Source organism: Hypanus sabinus, chromosome 4 (genome assembly GCF_030144855.1).
Source record: "Hypanus sabinus isolate sHypSab1 chromosome 4, sHypSab1.hap1, whole genome shotgun sequence".
NCBI lineage: Eukaryota > Metazoa > Chordata > Chondrichthyes > Myliobatiformes > Dasyatidae > Hypanus > Hypanus sabinus.
The window spans coordinates 115,971,284-115,991,652 of record NC_082709.1 but is presented as its reverse complement, the minus strand read 5'-3'; the positions used below and the strand labels follow the sequence as shown (position 1 = coordinate 115,991,652).

General features: G+C 37.9%; 1 protein-coding gene across 4 annotated transcripts in view; it reads left to right on the top strand.

Moving 5' to 3' along the window:
• cdkl5 (cyclin dependent kinase like 5) overlaps positions 1–20,369 on the top strand; it is a 202,894-nt gene that overhangs the window by 150,657 nt on the left and 31,868 nt on the right. For all 4 annotated transcript variants that reach the window (XM_059967969.1, XM_059967970.1, XM_059967971.1 and 1 more), the window contains 4 exons: positions 10,720–10,800; positions 11,402–11,550; positions 13,344–14,376; positions 19,647–19,748. In XM_059967969.1, the coding sequence (XP_059823952.1) occupies positions 10,720–10,800; positions 11,402–11,550; positions 13,344–14,376; positions 19,647–19,748 (1,365 nt within the window). The remainder of the gene's footprint in view (positions 1–10,719; positions 10,801–11,401; positions 11,551–13,343; positions 14,377–19,646; positions 19,749–20,369) is intronic.

Genomic DNA, 20,369 nt, shown 5'->3' with positions numbered 1-20,369 from the left:
GAACATTTGACCTGTCCAGCAAAATATTATGATCTTACTTCTGTAGTTTACTGCCTATTAATTGACTCCGCACCAAAAAGAATAAAAAATGTTCAGTTTTAAAGAGTGATGTTCCTTTTTCCAGAACAATGCTGTTTTGATTTGTAGGCGGAAGGCAGGGTCACAAAGTACAGTAAATCATTTTGGCAAAGTTTTCAATATGGTAAATTATACTTCAAACAGCTGTCATTCCAATCTGGCATCAAATTATTCTGAAATATATCATATTATACCTGCCAAAGCTATATTTTAAAATGTTCTCTCTTTCTTTTTCTTTGTGATATTTGTAACAGTGTAAACGAAGAGAAGGCAAATCATTCCTATGTACTACAGTTCCAGCCATGTTGTGTAGACAGTGGATTATGAAACTCACTGATCAAGGCATACTCTGTTATCTTTAGACAGACCCCAGCTTCCAGCTTCTATCAAGCATAAACAAGCATGTTAATGGTTAACTTAACCAATGAAAATATATTCTAAATGCAGTTAACTTCTAACCTTAAATAAAAACAGCCTCTTTGCTTTGACATGCATATTGAAGGTAAACATGATTCAGTGAAAGAACATCATTTTGGTAGAAACTACATGCCCATGTTGGATATATAGATGAAAAGGAAATTATGTGTGGATATGGCCACAGTTTTTGACTCTCTTGATCATGGAAGTCCTGGCAGGGTAATGTGGATCCCAGCTTAGAAAGCAGAATGGGCATAAACCAGGTAATATTTGTCTGGTTATCAAGAAACCTCTGGATACTCTAATCAAGGACTAAATTAAGTGTTGTTTGTGATAAGTAAAAACACTCATATGGAAGATGAGTTCTGTCTTACAAGCTTGGTTGAGGTGTATGGTGAACTTAAAAGAAAAGCTTGAGTTTTGTGAGGATTATGGTATTTTTCTTAATAAGGACTTCTGAAAAGTGTTTTTTATTAGTTTCAAAATAAACTTGTTAGTCATTTAAAGGCAATGATAGAGTGGATTAAATGTGGAGTCTGATGCCTTTCACATTCTTGTCAGGGTCTTCAATCAGGATTTCTTGAAGAAATCATTGTCCAGTTACTATCAGCACTTCACCTGCAACACCAGTTGTCCCAACACACTCACAAGCAAAGTGGCAAATCTATACCAAACTTGAAACACTGAAGGATGTTCAACAGGCATGTCAAGGCTTGAATGTTACCTCCTCCTACAAAGTAAAACCAAGCAATGTAAATGACAGCAACATACACAAAATGCTGGAGGAACTCAGCAAGCCAGGCAGCATCTAAGGAAAAGAGTACAGTCGACAGTTCATGCCGAGACCCTTCATCAGCACTGGTGCAAAAAGGATGAGTCAGATTTTGAAAGATGGGGGAAGGGGAGGAAGAAACACAAGATGATAGGTGAAGCTGGGGGGTGGGAGGGAGGTGAAATAAAGAGCTGGGAAATTGATTGGTGAAAGGGATAGAGAGCTGGAGAAGAAGAAATCTGAAAGGAGACGACAGATGGCCATGGAAGAAGGAAAAGGGGGAGGAACACCAGAAGGAGGTGATGGGCAGGTAAGGAGATGAGGCAAGAGAGAACGGTGGAGGGGAGGCATTACCGGATGTTCAAGAACTTGATGTTCATGCCGTCAGGTTGGAGGCTACCCAGATGGAATATAAGCTGTTGCTCCTCCAACCAGAGTGTGGCCTCATTGCGGCTGCAGAGGAAGCCATGGACTGAAATGTCGGAATGGGAATGGAAAGTGGAATTAAAATGGGTGACCACTGGGAGATCCCGCTTTTTCTGGCAGACTACACTGGTGTCACTCCTCAATTTTACCTGTGCTGCATTGACGACTGCATCAGTGCTGCTTCCTGCACCCATACAGAGTTCATTGACTTCATCAACTTTGCCTCCAACTTCCACTTGCCCTCAAACTTAATGGTCGATTTTCGGCACCTCCCTCCCCTTTCTTGACCTCTGTCTGTATTTCTGGAGGTAGCTTATCTACTGATTTCTATTATAAACCCACTGACTTTCACAGCTACCTGGATTAAACCTCTTCCCACTGTGTTACTTGTAAAATGTCATCCCCTTCTCTCAATTCCTTTGTTTCTGCCACGTCTGCTCTCAGGATGAGGGTTTTCATTCCAGAACAAAGGAGGTGTTCTCCTCTTTCAAAAAAAAAGGGGCTTCCCTTCCTCCACCATCAATGCTGCCTTCAACCGCATCTCTTCCACTTCATGCAAGTCTGCCCTCACCCCATCCTCCTACCACCCCATCAGGGATAGGGTTCCTTTTCTTCTCACCTAACATCGCACCAGCCTCTGCATCCAGCACATAATTCTCTGCAACTTCAGCCATCTCCAACAGAATACCACCACTGAGCACATCTTTCCCTATCCCCCACTTCCTGCTTTTGGCAGTGATCACTCCCTACGCGACTCCCTTGTCTATTTTCCTCTCCCACTGATCTCCCTCCTGGCACTTATCCTTGCAAGCAGATCATGTGTTACACCTGCCCCTACAAATCCTCTCTCACTACAATTCAGAGCCCTAAACAGTCCTTCCAGGTGAGGCAACACTTCACCTGTGATTCTGTTGGGGTCATCGACTGTATTTAATGCTCCTGGTGTGGCCTCCTGTATATTGTTGAGACTCGACATAGATTGCGAGACTACTTCACTGAGCACCTGACAGAAAAAGTGGGATCTCCCAGTTGCCACCCATTTCAATTCTACTTCCCATTCCCATTGCAACATGTCAGTCTGTGGCATCCTCTACTGTTGCGGTGCGACCACACTCAGGTTGGAGGAGCAGCTGGGTAGCTCCAACCTGATGAATATCAATTTCTCGAACTTCCGGTAATAGCCCCTCTCCCCTTCACCATTCCCCATTCCCATTTCCTTCTCATACCTCCTCTCCTTAACATGCCCATCACCTCCCTCTACTCTCCCTTTTTTTCCCTCCATGGCTTTCTGTCCTCTCCTTTCAGATTACTTCCTTACCAGCCCTGTATCTCTTTCACTAATCAGCTGCCCAGCTCTTTATTTCACCCCTCTCCCCTTTCCAGTTTCACCCGTCACCTACTATCCTGTATTTCTTCCTCTGTTTCTCCCACCTTCTAACACTGACTTCTCATCTCTTCTCCCTCCAGTCATGATGAAGGGTCTCAGCCCAAAATGTCAACTGTACTCTTTTCCATAGATGCTGCCTGGCCTGCTGAGTTCCTCCAGTATTTTGTGTGTGTTGTTTCGATTTCCAGCATCCGCAGATTTTCTCTTATTTGTGATTCAACATAAATGACTGTGATTTCAGTCTCTGTGGTCATCATGATAGCATCTTTCAGGAGGGTGAACCCATGTAAAGCATCTGGCTGAGACAGTGTATCTAGCTGAGTACTGAATACCTGGGCTGATCAATTGGCTGGAATGTTTACTGACATCTTTAACTTCTCGCTTTAGCAATTACCCACCCGCTTCAAGCAGGCTTCAATCATATTAGTGCCCAAGAAGAATGTGGTAACCTGCCTCAATGACTATCATCCAGTAACAGTTAAATCTACCCTAATGAAATGCTTTGAGAGGTTGTTCATGAAACATATTAACTCCTGCCTGAGGAGTGACTTGGGTCTGCTCCAATTTGCCTACAATCACAACAGGTCAATAGCAGATGCCGTTTAATTAGCTTTCCACTCAGCTCTGGAACATCTAGACAGTGAAGATGTATACATCAGCATGCTCTTCATTGACTATAGCTTGGCATTCATTACTATCATCCCCTCAAAACTAATCAATAAGCTCCAAGACCTAGATCTCAATACTTCCTTGTGTAACTGGACCCTTGATTTCTGCATTTGCAGACCCCATTTAGTAAGGATAGGCAACAACATCTCCTCCACAACCACCATCAGCACAGATGCATCACAAGCCTGTGTGCCTAATCCTCTGCTGTACTTGCTTCATACTTATAATTGAGGCTGAGTACAACTGTAATGATGCGGGACCGGACGGCAAACCAGGGCGAATACTCAGGATGTACGTGGCACAATTGGCAGGTGTGTTTACAGACTTCTCCCAGTGTAGAGTGCCCTCCTGCTTTTAAACATCCACCATTGTCCCTGTACCTAAAAAGACCAAGTTAACATGTCTGAATGAGTGGCATCCTGTTGCATTCACCTCAATAATGCTCTAAGAGGCTGGTCAAGGACTACATCTGCAGCATGTTGCCACCGACACTGGACCTCCTACAATTCGCCTACCGACTGTTATGAATCCGCAGGTATTGTTTTCTGTGGACTGTTTCTTTAAGAGTACCTAAATGAGGTGGGACTATGACGTTAGTCAGAGGCTGTTCTGAACTTAAATTCATATACAGAGAGAGAGAGAACAGCTACTCTTGCAGCCTTTGCAAGACTCAGAACTACAAACTGTTGGGGCGTTTGCTCCAGTACGGGTGATGCTCCTTCATATAATCCATAGGAGTGGATTTTTTGGGATATCTTGTGGGATTGCTCATATGTTAACCCTTGCCTGGGTATGTTGTGTGGTAATCACAAGAAGATGGTATCCCTGTGACAAGTCATTTTCGGTGATGATTCATATTTAGATTTGGAACGATACGGCGGACAAGATTGTTATCTCTTTTCCAGCGTGAAAACTGTGGAATATTTCATACTTACCTTTCCTCTTCATTACAACCTGGATTACAAATATCTCTCTCCCATCATTTATTTTGTGGATTACTGAACTTCCCTACTTTACTATCTCAAAACTCTAAGCCTTGTTCCCCCAAGCTCAATATAGTTTGGGAGCTACATTTACACACATATATACACCTAACACTGTTAACTTTGGTTTATCTCGGTTGAGTTACTATATGATAAGTAGTTACTAATAAAGATAATGGTTTTAACATCAAAACCAGACTTCATGTGTAACCAATTGCTGCTGATTTGTTTCTAAAATGTTACAGTTTGTAACACGACATAACCAATCGACAGATGACACAATAGCCACAGCTCTACACACTGTCCTTACACATCTGGAGAAGAGGGATGCATATGTGAGAATGCTGTTCTTGGACTACAATTCAGCATTCAACACCATAGTTCCCTCTAGGGTCGATGAGAAGCTCAGAGACCTCGGCCTTCTCCCTGCTTTGTGTAGCTGGATCCTGGACTTCCTGTCAGATCGCCATCAGAATACCATCAGGTGGTAAGAGTAGGCTCCCTCACCTTTGCCTCTCTGACCCTCAACACAGGTGCCCCCCAGGGCTGTGTACTAAACTTCCTCCTTTACTCTGCATACCCTTGACTGTCGCTGCCCACAATTCCAGTCTGCTAATTAAATTTGTTGACAACACTATACTGGTTGGCCTAATCTCAAATAATAATGAGGTAGCCTACAGAAAAGAAGTCATCACCCTGACACAGTGGTGTCAAGGAAACAATCTCTCCCTCAATGTCACAAAAACAAAGAAGCTGGTTGTGGACTACAGGAGGAATGGAGACAGGCTAACCCCTATTGACATCAATGGATCTGGGGTTGAGAGGGTGAACAGCTTTAAGTTCCTCGGCATAAACATCACCGAGGATATCACATGGTCTGTACATATCAGCTGTGCAGTGAAAAGGCACAACAGCGCCTCTTTCACCTCAGACAGTTGAAGAAGTTTGGTATGGGCCCCCAAATTCTAAGAACTTTCTACAGGGGCTCAAATGAGAGCATCCTGACTGGCTGCATCACTGCGTGGTATGGGAACTATATTTCCCTCAATCACAGGACACTGCAGAGAGTGGTGTTGACAGCCCAGCACATCTGTAGATGTGAATTTCCCATTATTCAGGATATTTACAAAGACAGGTGTGTCACCCCAGCCAAGAACTGTACCAGCTGCTACCATCTGGGAAATGGTACTGCAGCATAAAAGCTAGGACCAACAGGCTCCGGGACAGCTTCTTCCCCCAGACCATCAGATGCTTAATTCATGCTGACATGACTATTTCTATGCTATATTGTCTATACTGTTGTATATTGTATTTATTATAAATTGCTGTAATTGCATATTGGACATTTAGTCAAAGACGTAACATAATGATTTTTATTCCTCATGTATATGAAGGATGTAAGTAATAAAGTCAATTCAGTTGTTGGCTGTATCCCAGGAGGGAGATTGAACATCTGATTGGAGGTGCCAAACCAACAACAACCTCTTACTCAATGTCAGCAAAACAAAAGAGCTGATTATTGAGTACAGAAGGATGAAATTAGGGTTCCATGAGCTGGTGCTTATTAGGGGATTGAAGGTGGAGAGGGTCAGTAACTTTAAATTATTGGGAGTTATCATATCAGAGGATCTGTCCTGGGACCAGCATGCAAATGCTATTTCAAAGAAAGCCACTACTCTCTGAGAAGTTTGTGCAGATTTGACACATTATCTAAAACATTAACAAACTTCTATCAATGCACCGTGGAGTGTATCCTGACTGATTGCATCATAGCCTTGTATGGAAATACCAGTGCCCAAGAACGGAAAAGCCTACAAAAAGTAGTGGATACAGCCCAGTGCATCACAGGAAAAGCCCTCCCCACCATTGAGCACATCCTCAAAGAGCACTGCCGCAAGAGAGTTCAAGGGCCCCTGCCATCCAGGCCAATAAAGAGGCCACTGAGCGTATGTTTGCAGTCTTCTGATGCTGTATCCCTTCATTTTAAGGTTAAACGTGTTGTGCATTCAGAGATGATCTTCTGTATGCCAATGTTGTAATGCGTGGTTGTTTGAATTACTGTCACCTGCCTATCAGCTTGAACCAGCCTGCTCATTCTACTCTAACCACTCTTATTAACAAGACAACTTTGCCTACAAACTTGCCACCACAACAGTTTCTGAGATATTCAAAACCTTTCCAAGGTCAAAATCACTTAGATCACATTTCCTCCCCATTTTGATGTTTGGTCTGAACAACAAGTAAACCTCTTGACCATGTCTGCATGCATATATGTGTTGAGTTGCTGCCACATGATTGGCTGATGAGGTATTTACATTAATGTGCAGGTGTACAGTCTACCTAATAAAGTGGCCATTAAGTGTATATGAGTGTTCATAAGTCAGGCATTTGCAACATGGGACAGTCTGAATACAGAGTTGGAAAATTTAGTAAGCCATGAGGATGATAGTAGTAGCTTGAAAGTATACTGCTAAATGGCCAAGAACACAGCAGATGAAATTTAATATATTATCATATGAACTAATGCCTTTGATTAGTAGTGTAAGGATAGATGCAACAATTAATATTTTTAAAAGGCCTGCATGACTGGCAACAATTAACACACACAGTGTGTTAAAAGTGACGGGATCAGTAGGGAAGGTATTTGGAAAAATATATGTGCAAAAAGGATCGTTGTGTATGTAGAGGTATAGAACACAAAAGGAATGTCTATAGTAAACTTTTATAAATAACTGAAAATTAGTAATGATCAATTTTAGGAAGATGCTAAGGTCTTAGTGATTTACAAAGATCAAGCATGAGAGAATTCTAATCTGTGGAGAATTTGAAAGAAGCACAACAATGAAGGCATCTCTACTTAGAAGTTTGTGAAGATTCTCCATGTTATCTAAAACTTCTATAGATGCACAGTGCAGAGGGTACTGACTGTATGCATCATGGTGTGGTATGGAAACACCAGTGCCCTTGAATGGAAAAGCCAACAAAAAGTTGTGGGTACAGCTCAGTCCATCACTGGTAAAGCTCTCCCCACCACTGATCACATCTACAAAGAGTGCTATCACAGGAAAGCAGCATCCAACATCAGGTACCTCTACCATCCAGGCCATGCTTTCTCGTCACTGCTGCCATCAGGAAAAAGGTACAAGAGCCTTAGGAGCTGATATGACCACCAGGTTTAGAAATAGTTTTACCCCTCAACCATCAAGCTCTTGAAACAGAGAGGATAACTTCATTCAATCTCACTTAACCCATCATTGAAATGTTCCCACAACCTAGACTCAATTTCAAAGACCATTCAACATGTTCTCGAAGTTTATTGCTTATTTATGTACTGTTATTAATTTGTTTTTAATTCATTTTTGTATTTGCACGGTTTGTTGTCTTTTGCACATTGGCAGTTGGTCTGTCTGTTCTGTATGATTTTCCATTGATGCTGTTGTGTTTACTTACATTTACTGTGAATGTCCACAAGAAAATGAATCTCAGAGTTAGTATATGGTGACATGTATGTACTTTGATAATAAATTAGTTTTGAATTTTGAACTTGAAATTTTCTGAAGCTAGGTTGTTTTTAGACGACAGTTTAGATGGTGTTCTAATAGATGATAGAGAGGATCTCTTTCTGTACGTTAGAGAATTGTTTAATATCATTTGAAAAAGAACCAGGGATGAGATGGGGATAACTTATGCAATTTGGTGTGATCTGGAATGTTTGGGATGAAAATCTGGTAGAAAAAAGTTTACTAAAAAATTATCACCTCCTTTGCTCTGTGATTCTATATTATTTTAAATAAAAACTCTAATTATAACCTATACCTTTATCTTTTCCCAACAGTAATTTTGTTGTTAACATGAGAGGGTGCTGCATGATTGATGTTAGTTTCTTGCAGCCATACTGATTATACAAACTCCATTTCCAGAAAAGTTGGGATATTTTCCAAAATGCAATAAAATCAAAAATCCGTGATATGTTGATTCACGTGAACCTTTATTTAACTGACAAAAGTACAAAGAAAAGATTTTCAATAGTCTTACTGATCAACATAATTGTATTTTGTAAATATACACAAATTTAGAATTTGATGGCTGCAACACACTCAACAAAAGTTGGGACAGAGGCATGTTTACCATTGTGTTACATCACCTTTTAATAACACTTTTTAATCATTTTGGAACTGAGGATACTAATTGCAGTAGATTTGCAATTGGAAATTTTGTCCATTCTTGCTTGATATAAGACTTCAGCTGCTCAACAGTCCATGGTCTCCATTGTCTGATTCTCCTCTTCATGATGCGCCATACATTTTCAATAGGAGATAGATCTGGACTGGCAGCAGGCCAGTCAAGCTCACACACTCTGTGTCTACAAAGCCACGCTGTTGTAGCCTGTGCAGAATGTGGTCTGGCATTGTCCTGCTGAAATAAGCATGGATGTCCAGGGAAGAGACGTCACCTTGATGGCAACATATGTCTCTCTAAAATCCTAATACACGCCTCAGAGTCAACGGTACCTTCACATACATGCAACTCGCCCATGCAGTGGGCACTGATGCATCCCATACCATCACAGATGCTGGCTTTTGCACCTTTCACTGATAGCAATCAGGATGGTCATTTTCATCTTTGGCATGGAGAACTGGACGCCCGTTTTTTCCGAAAACTAGCTGAAATGTGGACTCATCTGACCACAGCACACGGTTCCACAGTCTTTTGGTCCATCTGAGATGAGCTCGGGCCCAGAGAACTCACCGGCATTTCTGCATAGAGTTGATGTATGGCTTCCTCCTTGCGTAATACAGTTTCAAGTTGCATTTCTGGATGCAGCGACGGACTGTGTTAAGTGACAATGGTTTTCCGAAGTACTCCTGAGCCCAGGTGGCTATAATTGTCACAGTAGCATGACGGTTTCTTAGGCAGTGCCGCCTGAGGGCTCAAAGATCACACGCATTCAACAGTGGTTTTCAACCTTGCCCTTTACGCACTGAGATGTCTCTGTATTCTCTGAATCTTTTCACAATATTATGTACTGTAGATGTTGAAAGACCTAAATTCTCTGTAATCTTGCATTGGGAAATGTTCCTTTTGAACTGACTAAAAATTCTCTCACAAATTTTGGCACAAAGGGGTGAGCCACGACCCATCTTTGCTTGCAAAGACTGAGCCTTTGATGGACGCTACTTTTATACCCAGTCATGATACCTCACCTGCTACCAATTAGCCTGCTTAATGTGGAGTCTTCCAAACCGGTGTTACTCAAATATTCTGTGCACTTTTCAATCTTATTTTAACTCTGTCCCAACTTCAGTTGAGTGTGTTGCAGCCATCAAATTTTAAATTTGTGTATATTTACAAAATACAATTAAGTTAGTAAAACTATTGAACATCTTTGTACTTTTGTCAGTTAAATAAAGGTTCACATGAATTAACATATCACAGATTTTTGTTTTTATTGCATTTTGGAAAATATCCCAACTTTTCTGGAAATGGGGTTTGTATATCATTCTAACATAAATCATGGTATGGTGTCAGAAAATTTTATTAAATGACTTCATAATCACATTGAGCAGAATAATTTTGCTTATGTGATCAAGGAAACATCTCTATTTAAAAACTTATGCTTGAATTACTCTGGTAACAATCTGGGAATGCTGAATTATTTTGGTACATGCAATGTTTCTTTGGCTAGCAAAACAATCATAGTTCTTGTTTAAGTAGATAGTTTTGACTGTATAACTATATTTAAGTTTGATTCTCTATACAAGTTGAGGAGTTATGACTTTTTAAAGCAAAATTTTTTTTAAATAGTTTTGAACCTTTAGCTGATCTTCTTAGTTAATAGACAATAGGTTTCATTAATTATTTTGATTCTATGTTACATAATGTATGAATTTTAATAAAGATGCCATGAAATATTTTAATTAGATCTAACTGTACCTTTTTATGCTTCTCTTGTAAAAATATGATTTGATTTACCCTTTTGTTTATAGTTTCCTGCTGTAAACCACCCTCAAACTCTGGAAAGAAGATACCTGGGTGTTATTAGTGGAGTCATGCTAGACCTCATGAAGGTATGTAACTAATGTGAAATTTGAATTGTTTTTGCAGTTTGTATAGTTGTGGCCATTCTAAAAGTATTACGGTTCCAAGAAATGTGACAGATATTTATCATGATTTCTTTGTATTCTTAGTGGTTATTCACAAAGATAATTTTCTCTAAAGGCCTCTTATAAGTAGAGTGCACTTTTCAATTAAAAATAAACATTAGATTATGTCTTTCGTTATATATTATGATTAAAAGGTTAAAGATTACCTTTATTTGTCACAAGTACATCACACCAAACAGTGAAATGCTTAATTTGTGTACATTCCAAATGTGTTCTGGGGGCAGCCAGCAGGTGTTGCCATGCTTTGAGTGCTAAAGGAGCATGCCTGCAATTTACTAACCCTACCTTATGTAGGAGGAAGCCAGAGCACCCAGGAGAAACCCACATGGTCAAAGGAAGAACTTACAAACTCCTTACAGACAGCGACAGGAATTGAACTCCAATCGCTATTGCTCTTATAACATTACATTAACCATTATACTACTGTGCCACGCATGTTAATTAATTGTAAAGAGCATTCCATGTGGATGTACATTTACTGTTAGTTTTGTTTCTTTCCTCACAGAACTTGCTGAAATTGAATCCATCTGAGAGATACCTAACAGAACAGTGCTTGAACCACTCTGCTTTCCAGACCCAGAGACTTTTGGATAGATCTAGTGGCACCTCCCCAACACGGATAACCAAAAGGAAAACTCATCATGCAGAAAATAGGTAAAAGTAATACTTTGGTATAAAAATCCAATTTTTCCTCTAATTTGCTGACCATCTTAATAATGTTTTCTGGATCATTTCATTGTTGTGTCTTGTTCTCCATTGATAAATTTGCTTGCCACTGAACAATTATTTTAAATATGAAAACTGCTTAACACCTGCTCTCCCCCTTACACTGGTAATGGTAAACTTACTGAACTACAAACTACCTTAGACTCTCCATTTTTTTTTTCCTCTCAGAGATCTTGCGCACCCTTCTTTGGCACTCAAGCTGAGAGAATAAATTTCAACTCTTCCCAATACCTCTTGAACTACTTTCTTACCTACACGTTCCTGATAAGAAATTTAATCTTGGACGTGTGACAATTTTCCTTTAACTACCATGACCCACAACTGAAATTTTTTCCAACTCATTTACTTGCTGTCTTCCTTTCAGCACTGAGTGTGAACCAAATCTTTCCTAACCTTGCCTCTAGTCTCGGAAAGCTGAATTTCTTTTACATGGTACCTTTTGCCACGAAGTTTGCCTAAATATGCCTCTGTAAAATGAACTAATTTTACCTGAATAAGCTAAAGCCATTTTTCATGTATTTTCATGTGCTTGCATCTTTATCTGTTTTTATTTAAACAGCTAGATTCCAATTCATTGTTCAGTCTCTAAACTGCTCCTGATTTGTTGTTTACCATAATGCATCTTCCCACTCTCTTGTAATGGCTTTGTTTCCCAGACTCCAAAACCAAGTGAAAAACTTCATCCTTGTAATCTAAGTGTCTTTATATCTTATACCTCTTTGCACATTATCCACTTGCCTCCTTCCCTTAATGGTTGTTATCTTTCCATTAAATACATACTACTTAATGTATCCTTTTTTCTTTCCATCCTTCAATGGAACCACTTCTTTAAGCCATCATTGTCTAGTGCCCTGGAATTCCATATATACCTTTATCTATCTCATTGCTGCTAAAAGTTTATTTGACCAAGCTACTGGGTAAATACCTTTGTAGTCTTAGAAAAAATTGGTATTGAGCTTATTGACAAGGTAAAACCAACACAACTTGGGGAGGATAAGGGACAACTGAATAAAGGTACAGTACGTGTTATTGATTTTTGCATTTAATTACATAACTGATCTCCAGTTTAAGAACTGGAAGCTATGGCTTTGACAATTATTCCTTTACTTGTAGGATATATGGCATTACTTTTAAGTTAATATCCTGAGATTGGTCTGTTAATAGGGAGATGCTAGTTCAAATCTTGCCTTGACAGTTGGGATATTGAACTTCATTAAATCTGGCAAAAAAAAACAAGTCTCAGCAAAAATCACTCTAGTTCACCAATTTCTTTGGGAAGAAAATTTGTTGTAGTTACTCAGAGCAGTATGATTGACTCTTAACTGTCTTTAATCTGTTGGTAGTTCAAGATGGGAAGTAAATGCTGGCCCAGTCAATGATTTCCTGGTATCATGAGTGAATAAGGAGAAAGGATGCACACACTAGACTTTTTTCCCCTCAAAATTACTGCATCTCATCCTTTTTTCTCCATATAATCTGACTTTAAACCAAAAGCTTATTTTCCTTTTATCACATTATAACTATACAAGAGTTTTTATTTGTTCAATAATTCTGCCAATAATGAAATTTTTCCTGCATTGGGATGCAATAAAGAAAAGTTGTTTTTGAAGGAATTCTGTCAAAATTGAATCATGGATGAGAACAGATAAAATATTGTACAATACATATGCTATAAAATATTGCTTCTTCTGTAATTAGAAAAAATGCCTTGTGTTTTTCAGAAATCATGGTAGCAGAAGTGTATCACTGTCTGTTCGATCAGATAGTCGAGATCAGCAGAATCTAAGTGTCAACGTTAAGCGAGGTGATGACAACAGTCAACATGATAACCTTTCCTGTGAAAGTTCTGCCCCACACAGCCCTGCCCTTATTCCTTCACCGGACTATCAACAGACCAAACAGAATCTCTCTAGTAGCAAGGATTTTACCACTACTAATTTACCACTCCTTCCTAGTCCACGCCTGGCATCCAAGGAAGCACATGCAAAGTCTAAAACTGATATCCAGGCTGATCAAAAGATTGCAGAAGGCCCTGGTGCAAAATATTTAAAACCTAATACAAAATCACAGCAGAATAGGCACTCATTTTTAGAAATGCCACAAAATAAAACTGGAACTCTACCAACTGAGAAACCCAACCGTCACAGTTACATAGAGCCCGTACAAGGTTCTGTGTTGCAACAATCAAAGAACTCAGTAGTTTTAACGCCATCCAAATCATATAGGACATTGAGTGATTCAAGGTCAGTTGGAAACCTGAATGAAATGAAAGTGCATGGGGAGGATCAGTCATCTAGGTATTTTCCTTCGAGCTGCTTGGAACTCACTGCTTCAAACAATGCTTTATCAACTGGATCCAATGAGAACCGGCCGGCGCAGAATCCTCCAGCTATGAATAAAAGTCTGGAAACTCGCAAACCATCTACAAGACATTCAACAAATGAAGATGAGCTTAAGGTTCCTGCTAGCCATCTTGAAGGAGGTCATTCACATTCAGTGTCTGCTCCACATGAGTCTTTTCCTTTTGACTTAAATTATCCCAGTCCATATGCCTCCAAATCACGTTCACAAAGACATTCTATGTATATTCCAAGGAAACAAGCATCTGAAATTAACTCTGGAAGTGCAGGACAGGGAATGCCTACTAGGACAAATAGTTTACAGATGTTATCTCCTCAAATGCAACATGCTCGGACATCTATCAATAGAGGTTCTCTGGGCTCCTCGCGTGAGGACTTTGCCGAAACTTCTGGGGTCAGTGTTAACTTTGCTATGGTGGTGTTTGAATCAGAATAGTGCTTGATTTGATCTGTTTTTAATTAAGTCATGTAACAGGCTAAACTATATAGTTTTTAGATTCGTTATAGTTTGCATATTAAAAAAGCCAGTGTTGTCACTTGGTAAAGTAACGGTATTCCTATATTTTAATGAAAACCTATAGAGATTTTATTTTCAGTGCCAATTCTATGGTATCATTGATTGCTGCTGTTCTTGGACTTAATCAGCTATTGTGAAGGGTTGAAACAATACCTGTTCAAATTTGCTAAATAATAGCTTTGGAAATATGTACAGACATTGATATATTCTCCAGAGAAAGGGCGACTGCTTAGCAGAAAGTGTTTTTCTATATAACAATATGAAATGATAAAGTGAAGCAATGAACCATTGATGTTGAGTGCAATGGGATGGATATAGTTCTGATCCAACATCTCTGCTCATCTTTTGGCCTGAACTGGATGTGTTTAGAATGCAAACAGAAGTTGTGGTGAAGCAAGTATTAATTCAGATTAGTAGATTTGGTAGATCCTTTTCCAGCATATGGTCAAAGTGGGCAATGACTAGTGACAATTTGACTGTTGGGACAAGAAGTTATCAAATCAAGGCATATTGTAGAAGGCATCTGAACAAAATATCATTTTGATTAAAGTAAGTTAATTTTAAAATTATGTTCATAAAGCTACAGTAATTCATTGATTTAAACAAAATGTCCACTCAACACAATGTGACAACTAGGCAATTTGATTTTGTTTTGTGAACAGTTTTGTTAAAGCATTACATATACATAGTCAACTGCTGTACTTTCCGATGGGGGTTGTTTTGTAATGGTGGTGGCAGCAATGCAGGCAGCTCAGGGATGCAACCATTTTTGTCACTGGAATTGTACACTTCTGGACAATGAGAATGGGCTAAGCTGAAATTGAAATGCTTTAACATTTATTTATTTCATGCTTATAAAACTGTTATAATTTATCCCAATCAAGTATGGAACTAAACCTGAAAGTTTCCCTACTTCAATAAAAATGTAACACAAGACAGGCCTTCTGGCTCACAATGCCTGTGCCGACCATGATGCTAAATTAAAGTAATTCCATCTGCCTGTGCATAATCATATTGTTATTAATTTACATTGATTTTGAATATAATGTGATATTTGTCACTAAAACCTTTAGATATATTGTGAGAAAAAAGGCACTCTAGATGTAGTTACATTCAGATCTAAAATCCTAAAACAAACCTTGGTATAGCATGTCTAATATGTGAATTATAAACCTTAAAAATTCAAACTCTGTTTCTGCTCTAGAAATTACAATAAAGAAATACAATTTATTCCAATAATTATTAATTAACTAGGCATAATCCCATCCTTGCTTGTGGCTGCTATAATGTCTTTTGTAAACAAAGCTGGTGATGGCTTGATTTTATCAATTTTGGCCAGGCATTGCACATCATCACAGCTTAAGTCATTTTCTAGGAGTTCTTTGTCAGGTTATTGACTAATGCCTTGATTTACCTTTTCAGAGATGATTTCAGTGCCTAATCCTATGTTCTAAGGTTTCAATTTCTAAGCAAGTACCCAGTCATCTATTATCTATTATTTTAATTTTTTTTTAGTGGTTGTTACTTTGAATTTTTATACTCTTACTGTCTTCTCCACTTCATCTTAAGTATCTTGCACTAACATTAGTTATGGAAACTAGTTATTTCTTGTCCACATTATTTCTTATTGGTGTGTAACTAAGCAGATTTGACATTTTTACTACTTGATTTTGAGGCATACAAAGATTTTGCAAATTTTATGTTTTTCTGTAACACCTAATCTAAGCCAAATGGAGCTGTCAGTTGTCAGCTGTCTTCAGATTTTGATGTTATTTGATGAAAGATGAAGTTGGCGGCATGTTACAGTTTTTATAACTCCAAACTTAACTGTCTTGTCACCTTCTATTCCAAATGTATAGATTATTATTTTTGACAAGAAAGTGATTTTTTTAACATTGTCTTTGTCTTGGGATGTTTTGTTGTGTTTTATTGTCCCCAGCATGGCATAATCATTCTCAAAATAATAGGTCTTAACTGTTTATTTCCTCCTCCTGTTTATCAGCATTCCTTAGTTGACCTCTAGTTCAAATAATGACAAGGCATATTGGTATTTAAATTTCAATGTATTGTACTATATTACCCACATAAAGAAATTGATGGACATGTCCACTATGACGGATTAACTGAAATCCTTTTCCATCTAGGTATCTTCCACCTTTTGCTGCATGAAATATCCTGATTTACCAGTTTATTCTCTTGTATTTGATGACAGCTCAGTACCTCTACTGCATTTAAAACTTAAGAGCCATTTGTTCATTCATTTAAGAGCCATTCGTTGGATTTGCAATTAAATATTTGTTTTGATGTAGAATCTTAGAATCATTATACTAGAGAAAGAGGTTGTTTTGTCCAGTAGATTCATGCCTACTCTTAATGGTGATCCCTTCAAACCCATTCCCTAACTCTACTTCCAGACTATTGCAATTTTATTCTCTATCGGTGCCAATTAAATATTGTTTTAAAAGCAGTGTGTAATACCTCCCACCACTAATTATTACACTCAGACCAATGCATTAGTCTTTTTTAAAAGGAACATTTTCCTTTACATCTCCTTTGTATCTTTTGTTCAAACTTTTAAAAATAATTGATGCTTGGTCTTGGAATAATCATATGTTAACTGGAGCAACTTTTTTCTTTCATTGTTTAAACCAGATTTGCTCTTGTACACTTGAAATACATTACTTCTCAACTTTTTTTCTTCCAAGAACAAATATACACTCTGCAGTCCAACCTTACAGCTCATTCATGGAACTATTTTCATAGTCTTTTCTGAACCCATCTAGGATCTTCGCGTCTTTCTTAAAATGAGACGAACTTAATTACCTACATTACTCTCTTATACATCAATCATGGCCTCAGTTTCTCTGCCACATTAAGATTACCTGACAGTAATTTGTGAACTACTTCCTACTTGATGTGGAAGGTGTGACTCTTACAAACCTTCCTGTCCTCAGAGTTGCTGAAGCAACACTGATGTCCTTGTACTCCAGGCAATGTTCAGTATTAATTGGTAGAATTCTACAAAACCAAATCATGTGTTTTCATCCTCCCCATCAAATTTTTCATCATTTAAGCATTTTTGTTTTTCCTCTCAAAATATAATTCCACTTAAGTGAGAGAAGCCATATGTCAATGCTTTGAGCACTTCAAAATTTAAAAGCAGTGTCTGGTTTTTATTAGACACAAACTGCTTTGGTATTCTTGGGTAATTTCAGAAAGTGATTTTATTGTATGAAAATGTACATATTTTGAAAGGCACAGGATTTTCATTATATTTTTACATTTTGTATCTACTGCTCTCTGTGGCATAGATCTGTCTCATTTAGTGGTCTTTCAGCACATTATAAATTTGTCACCTGTGTTTATATAGAAGAATAAATGAATGCCAATTTGTAAAAGAAAGGTTGGATTGCATTAGGTATGTTGACCTTGAAGTTTAAAATAAGCATAAAACTATTTTTTGGGGATCTCTAGTCAGTTTTAAGAACATGAAACAACTGGAAGATACTAAATAGTTCCAAGGTGACCTGTAACCCTTTGCATTGTTCAAAATATCATCCATCCTTTGTGAGTCCAGAGCAATTAAGTTGGCGCATTACTTCATTGACCCTGGAGCTGATCACAATATCACAGAATGGAAGTTAGATGAAGGAAAAACTTAATTTAGTTTTCCTTGTGCTCCCATCTCTATCCATACCTTTGTGTAAATAACGTATACTGTATCTTTTGTGTCCAATCTACTCTGCTAAGAATTATTCTTGGATTACCTCTTAGCTGTTCTTCAGAAAAAAAAGACAGTGAGGAACTGTAATATTAGCTCAATAATTCTAACACCTTTGGATTTTTTAATGGGTAATGTTGCTGAGAATTCATTTGGGATGTTCTGGACAGCTCTAAAAGTCTTAAATACAAAACAAAATGCTGGAAGCATCCTGAAGGCCTTGCAGTACCAGTAGAAAAGAGAAATGACTAACATCCTGAGTCCTTAACAGAAGTTAAAATAAGAATTTAGAAATGTAATAAGTAACCCAAGATAATTAGCATGTTTTACGTAAAAGTTATATTTAAAAAGTTTATTATGGAAGTGGGAAATTTAATATACAAAATAATTGAAGTTGATGAAATAGTTTTTAAGATTGCATGCCATAAATTATATTGCAAGAAACTTTGTAAAAAAAATTAAAATCTGCTGTTTGATATGAGAGGAAGCATGGAGGTTTAAGAATCAGATTTATTATCACTGACATGACATGAAATTTATTGTTTACAGCATCATTATAGTGCAAAGATATAAATTACAGAAATAATTGTGCATGAATCCTTGGTTCATGAACCATTCTGAAATCTGACAGCAGAGGGGAAGAAGCTATTTCTGAATCATTGAGTGTGGGTCTTCAAGCACCTGTACCACCTGCCTGATGTTAGTATAGAGAAGAGAGCAAGTCATGGATGTTGAGGGTCCTTAGTGCTGAATACTACATTCTAGGGGTGCACGGCCTTTAGAAGATGAACCAGAAATTAGAGTGAAGAAAACTGTGTACTGCTAATATTGGAGAGTGATTAAATATGACATTCCTAGAGAACATTTTGTATTAAATGCTTTGAATTTGACACATCAAGGGCAACATTAGTATACTTGATGCGTGTAGCTTGTCCACCCTTCATATTATCAAACTTTAAAATACTGCCATGGGGAATATTTTAAGTACGAATGTGAAATAATAAAAAAAAAAGAATTCTGCGTTTCTGATGGATATTAGATTAAAATTTACAATTACAATTCAAGTAAGATGTACTGACAGACTCAAATCACTTGGACTTTTATATTTATTACTAAATCATAATGGTCAATTTTTCTGGCTGTATAACAGCATATCATAAATGGAAATTGAAAGTGTAATTAAATGTCAAAGGAAACTCACAAATGCTGCAATTCCATCATAGTTCATGAATGGTTGGACTGTATTTTCCTCTATTTCAATCTGGCCTAATTTCAAAATATGTTTTCTGCATTATACAAGTTATTACCAGTCATTAGGCCATTAAAATGTGTATAGTTTTTCAGAAAATGAATAAAGTCAGTTTTTGTAAATGTCTTTTATAATTCTGTTTTTGCTGTTGAGATAATTGGTGTATCATACTTTCAGGTGGAGCAGTCCTTAACTGATGGAAAGCATAGCAGGCCACCAATCAAAGATTCTACCAGGGATAATACAGTGTCATATCACAGTCATCAACATCAGATTGAGGTTAGACCAAATTAATTTTCATTACTTTAACCCACAGCTTGGGAGTTATGGTTTGTTTCAATCAATGCCAAATTTCTTCTTTTTCTATGAGGCATATATTTTACATGAGTACAGAGGGAAAAAATTGTTATTTCTGACTAAACTATTCGTAATGCCAAGTGAGATCCATTAATCCTTCTGAAAGAAAACCATGTTGAGCCTGAATGTTGTTTTTCCTTTTACTTTCATCTGTAACCTTCCATCACCAAAATGCAGTATGTGACTTCATTTATCGCAGGAATATTTGCAGGAATATTTATATTGGACTTAGAGAGCTACAGTACATTTTGGAAATCGCTGTTTGCAATCCTTTGAAGTTTGAGGGGTAATCTAATTGGCCTATTTGAATTGTTAATAAAATTCTGCTGGATAGATACAGAGAATCATGTTCCTGTAAAGGCTGATATAATCTGGATTATCAACACTGAACGATAGTAAAATTGAACCTCAAGACACACACTATTTTGTTAGTTAAGAATAAGGAACAAAAATGGGAAAGTGCATGAGATTCCTTTCAACTTCTATCTAACAAAATGGTAGAGGAAGCTGGAGAATCTGAATAGCCTAATCTTAATTTTGTAT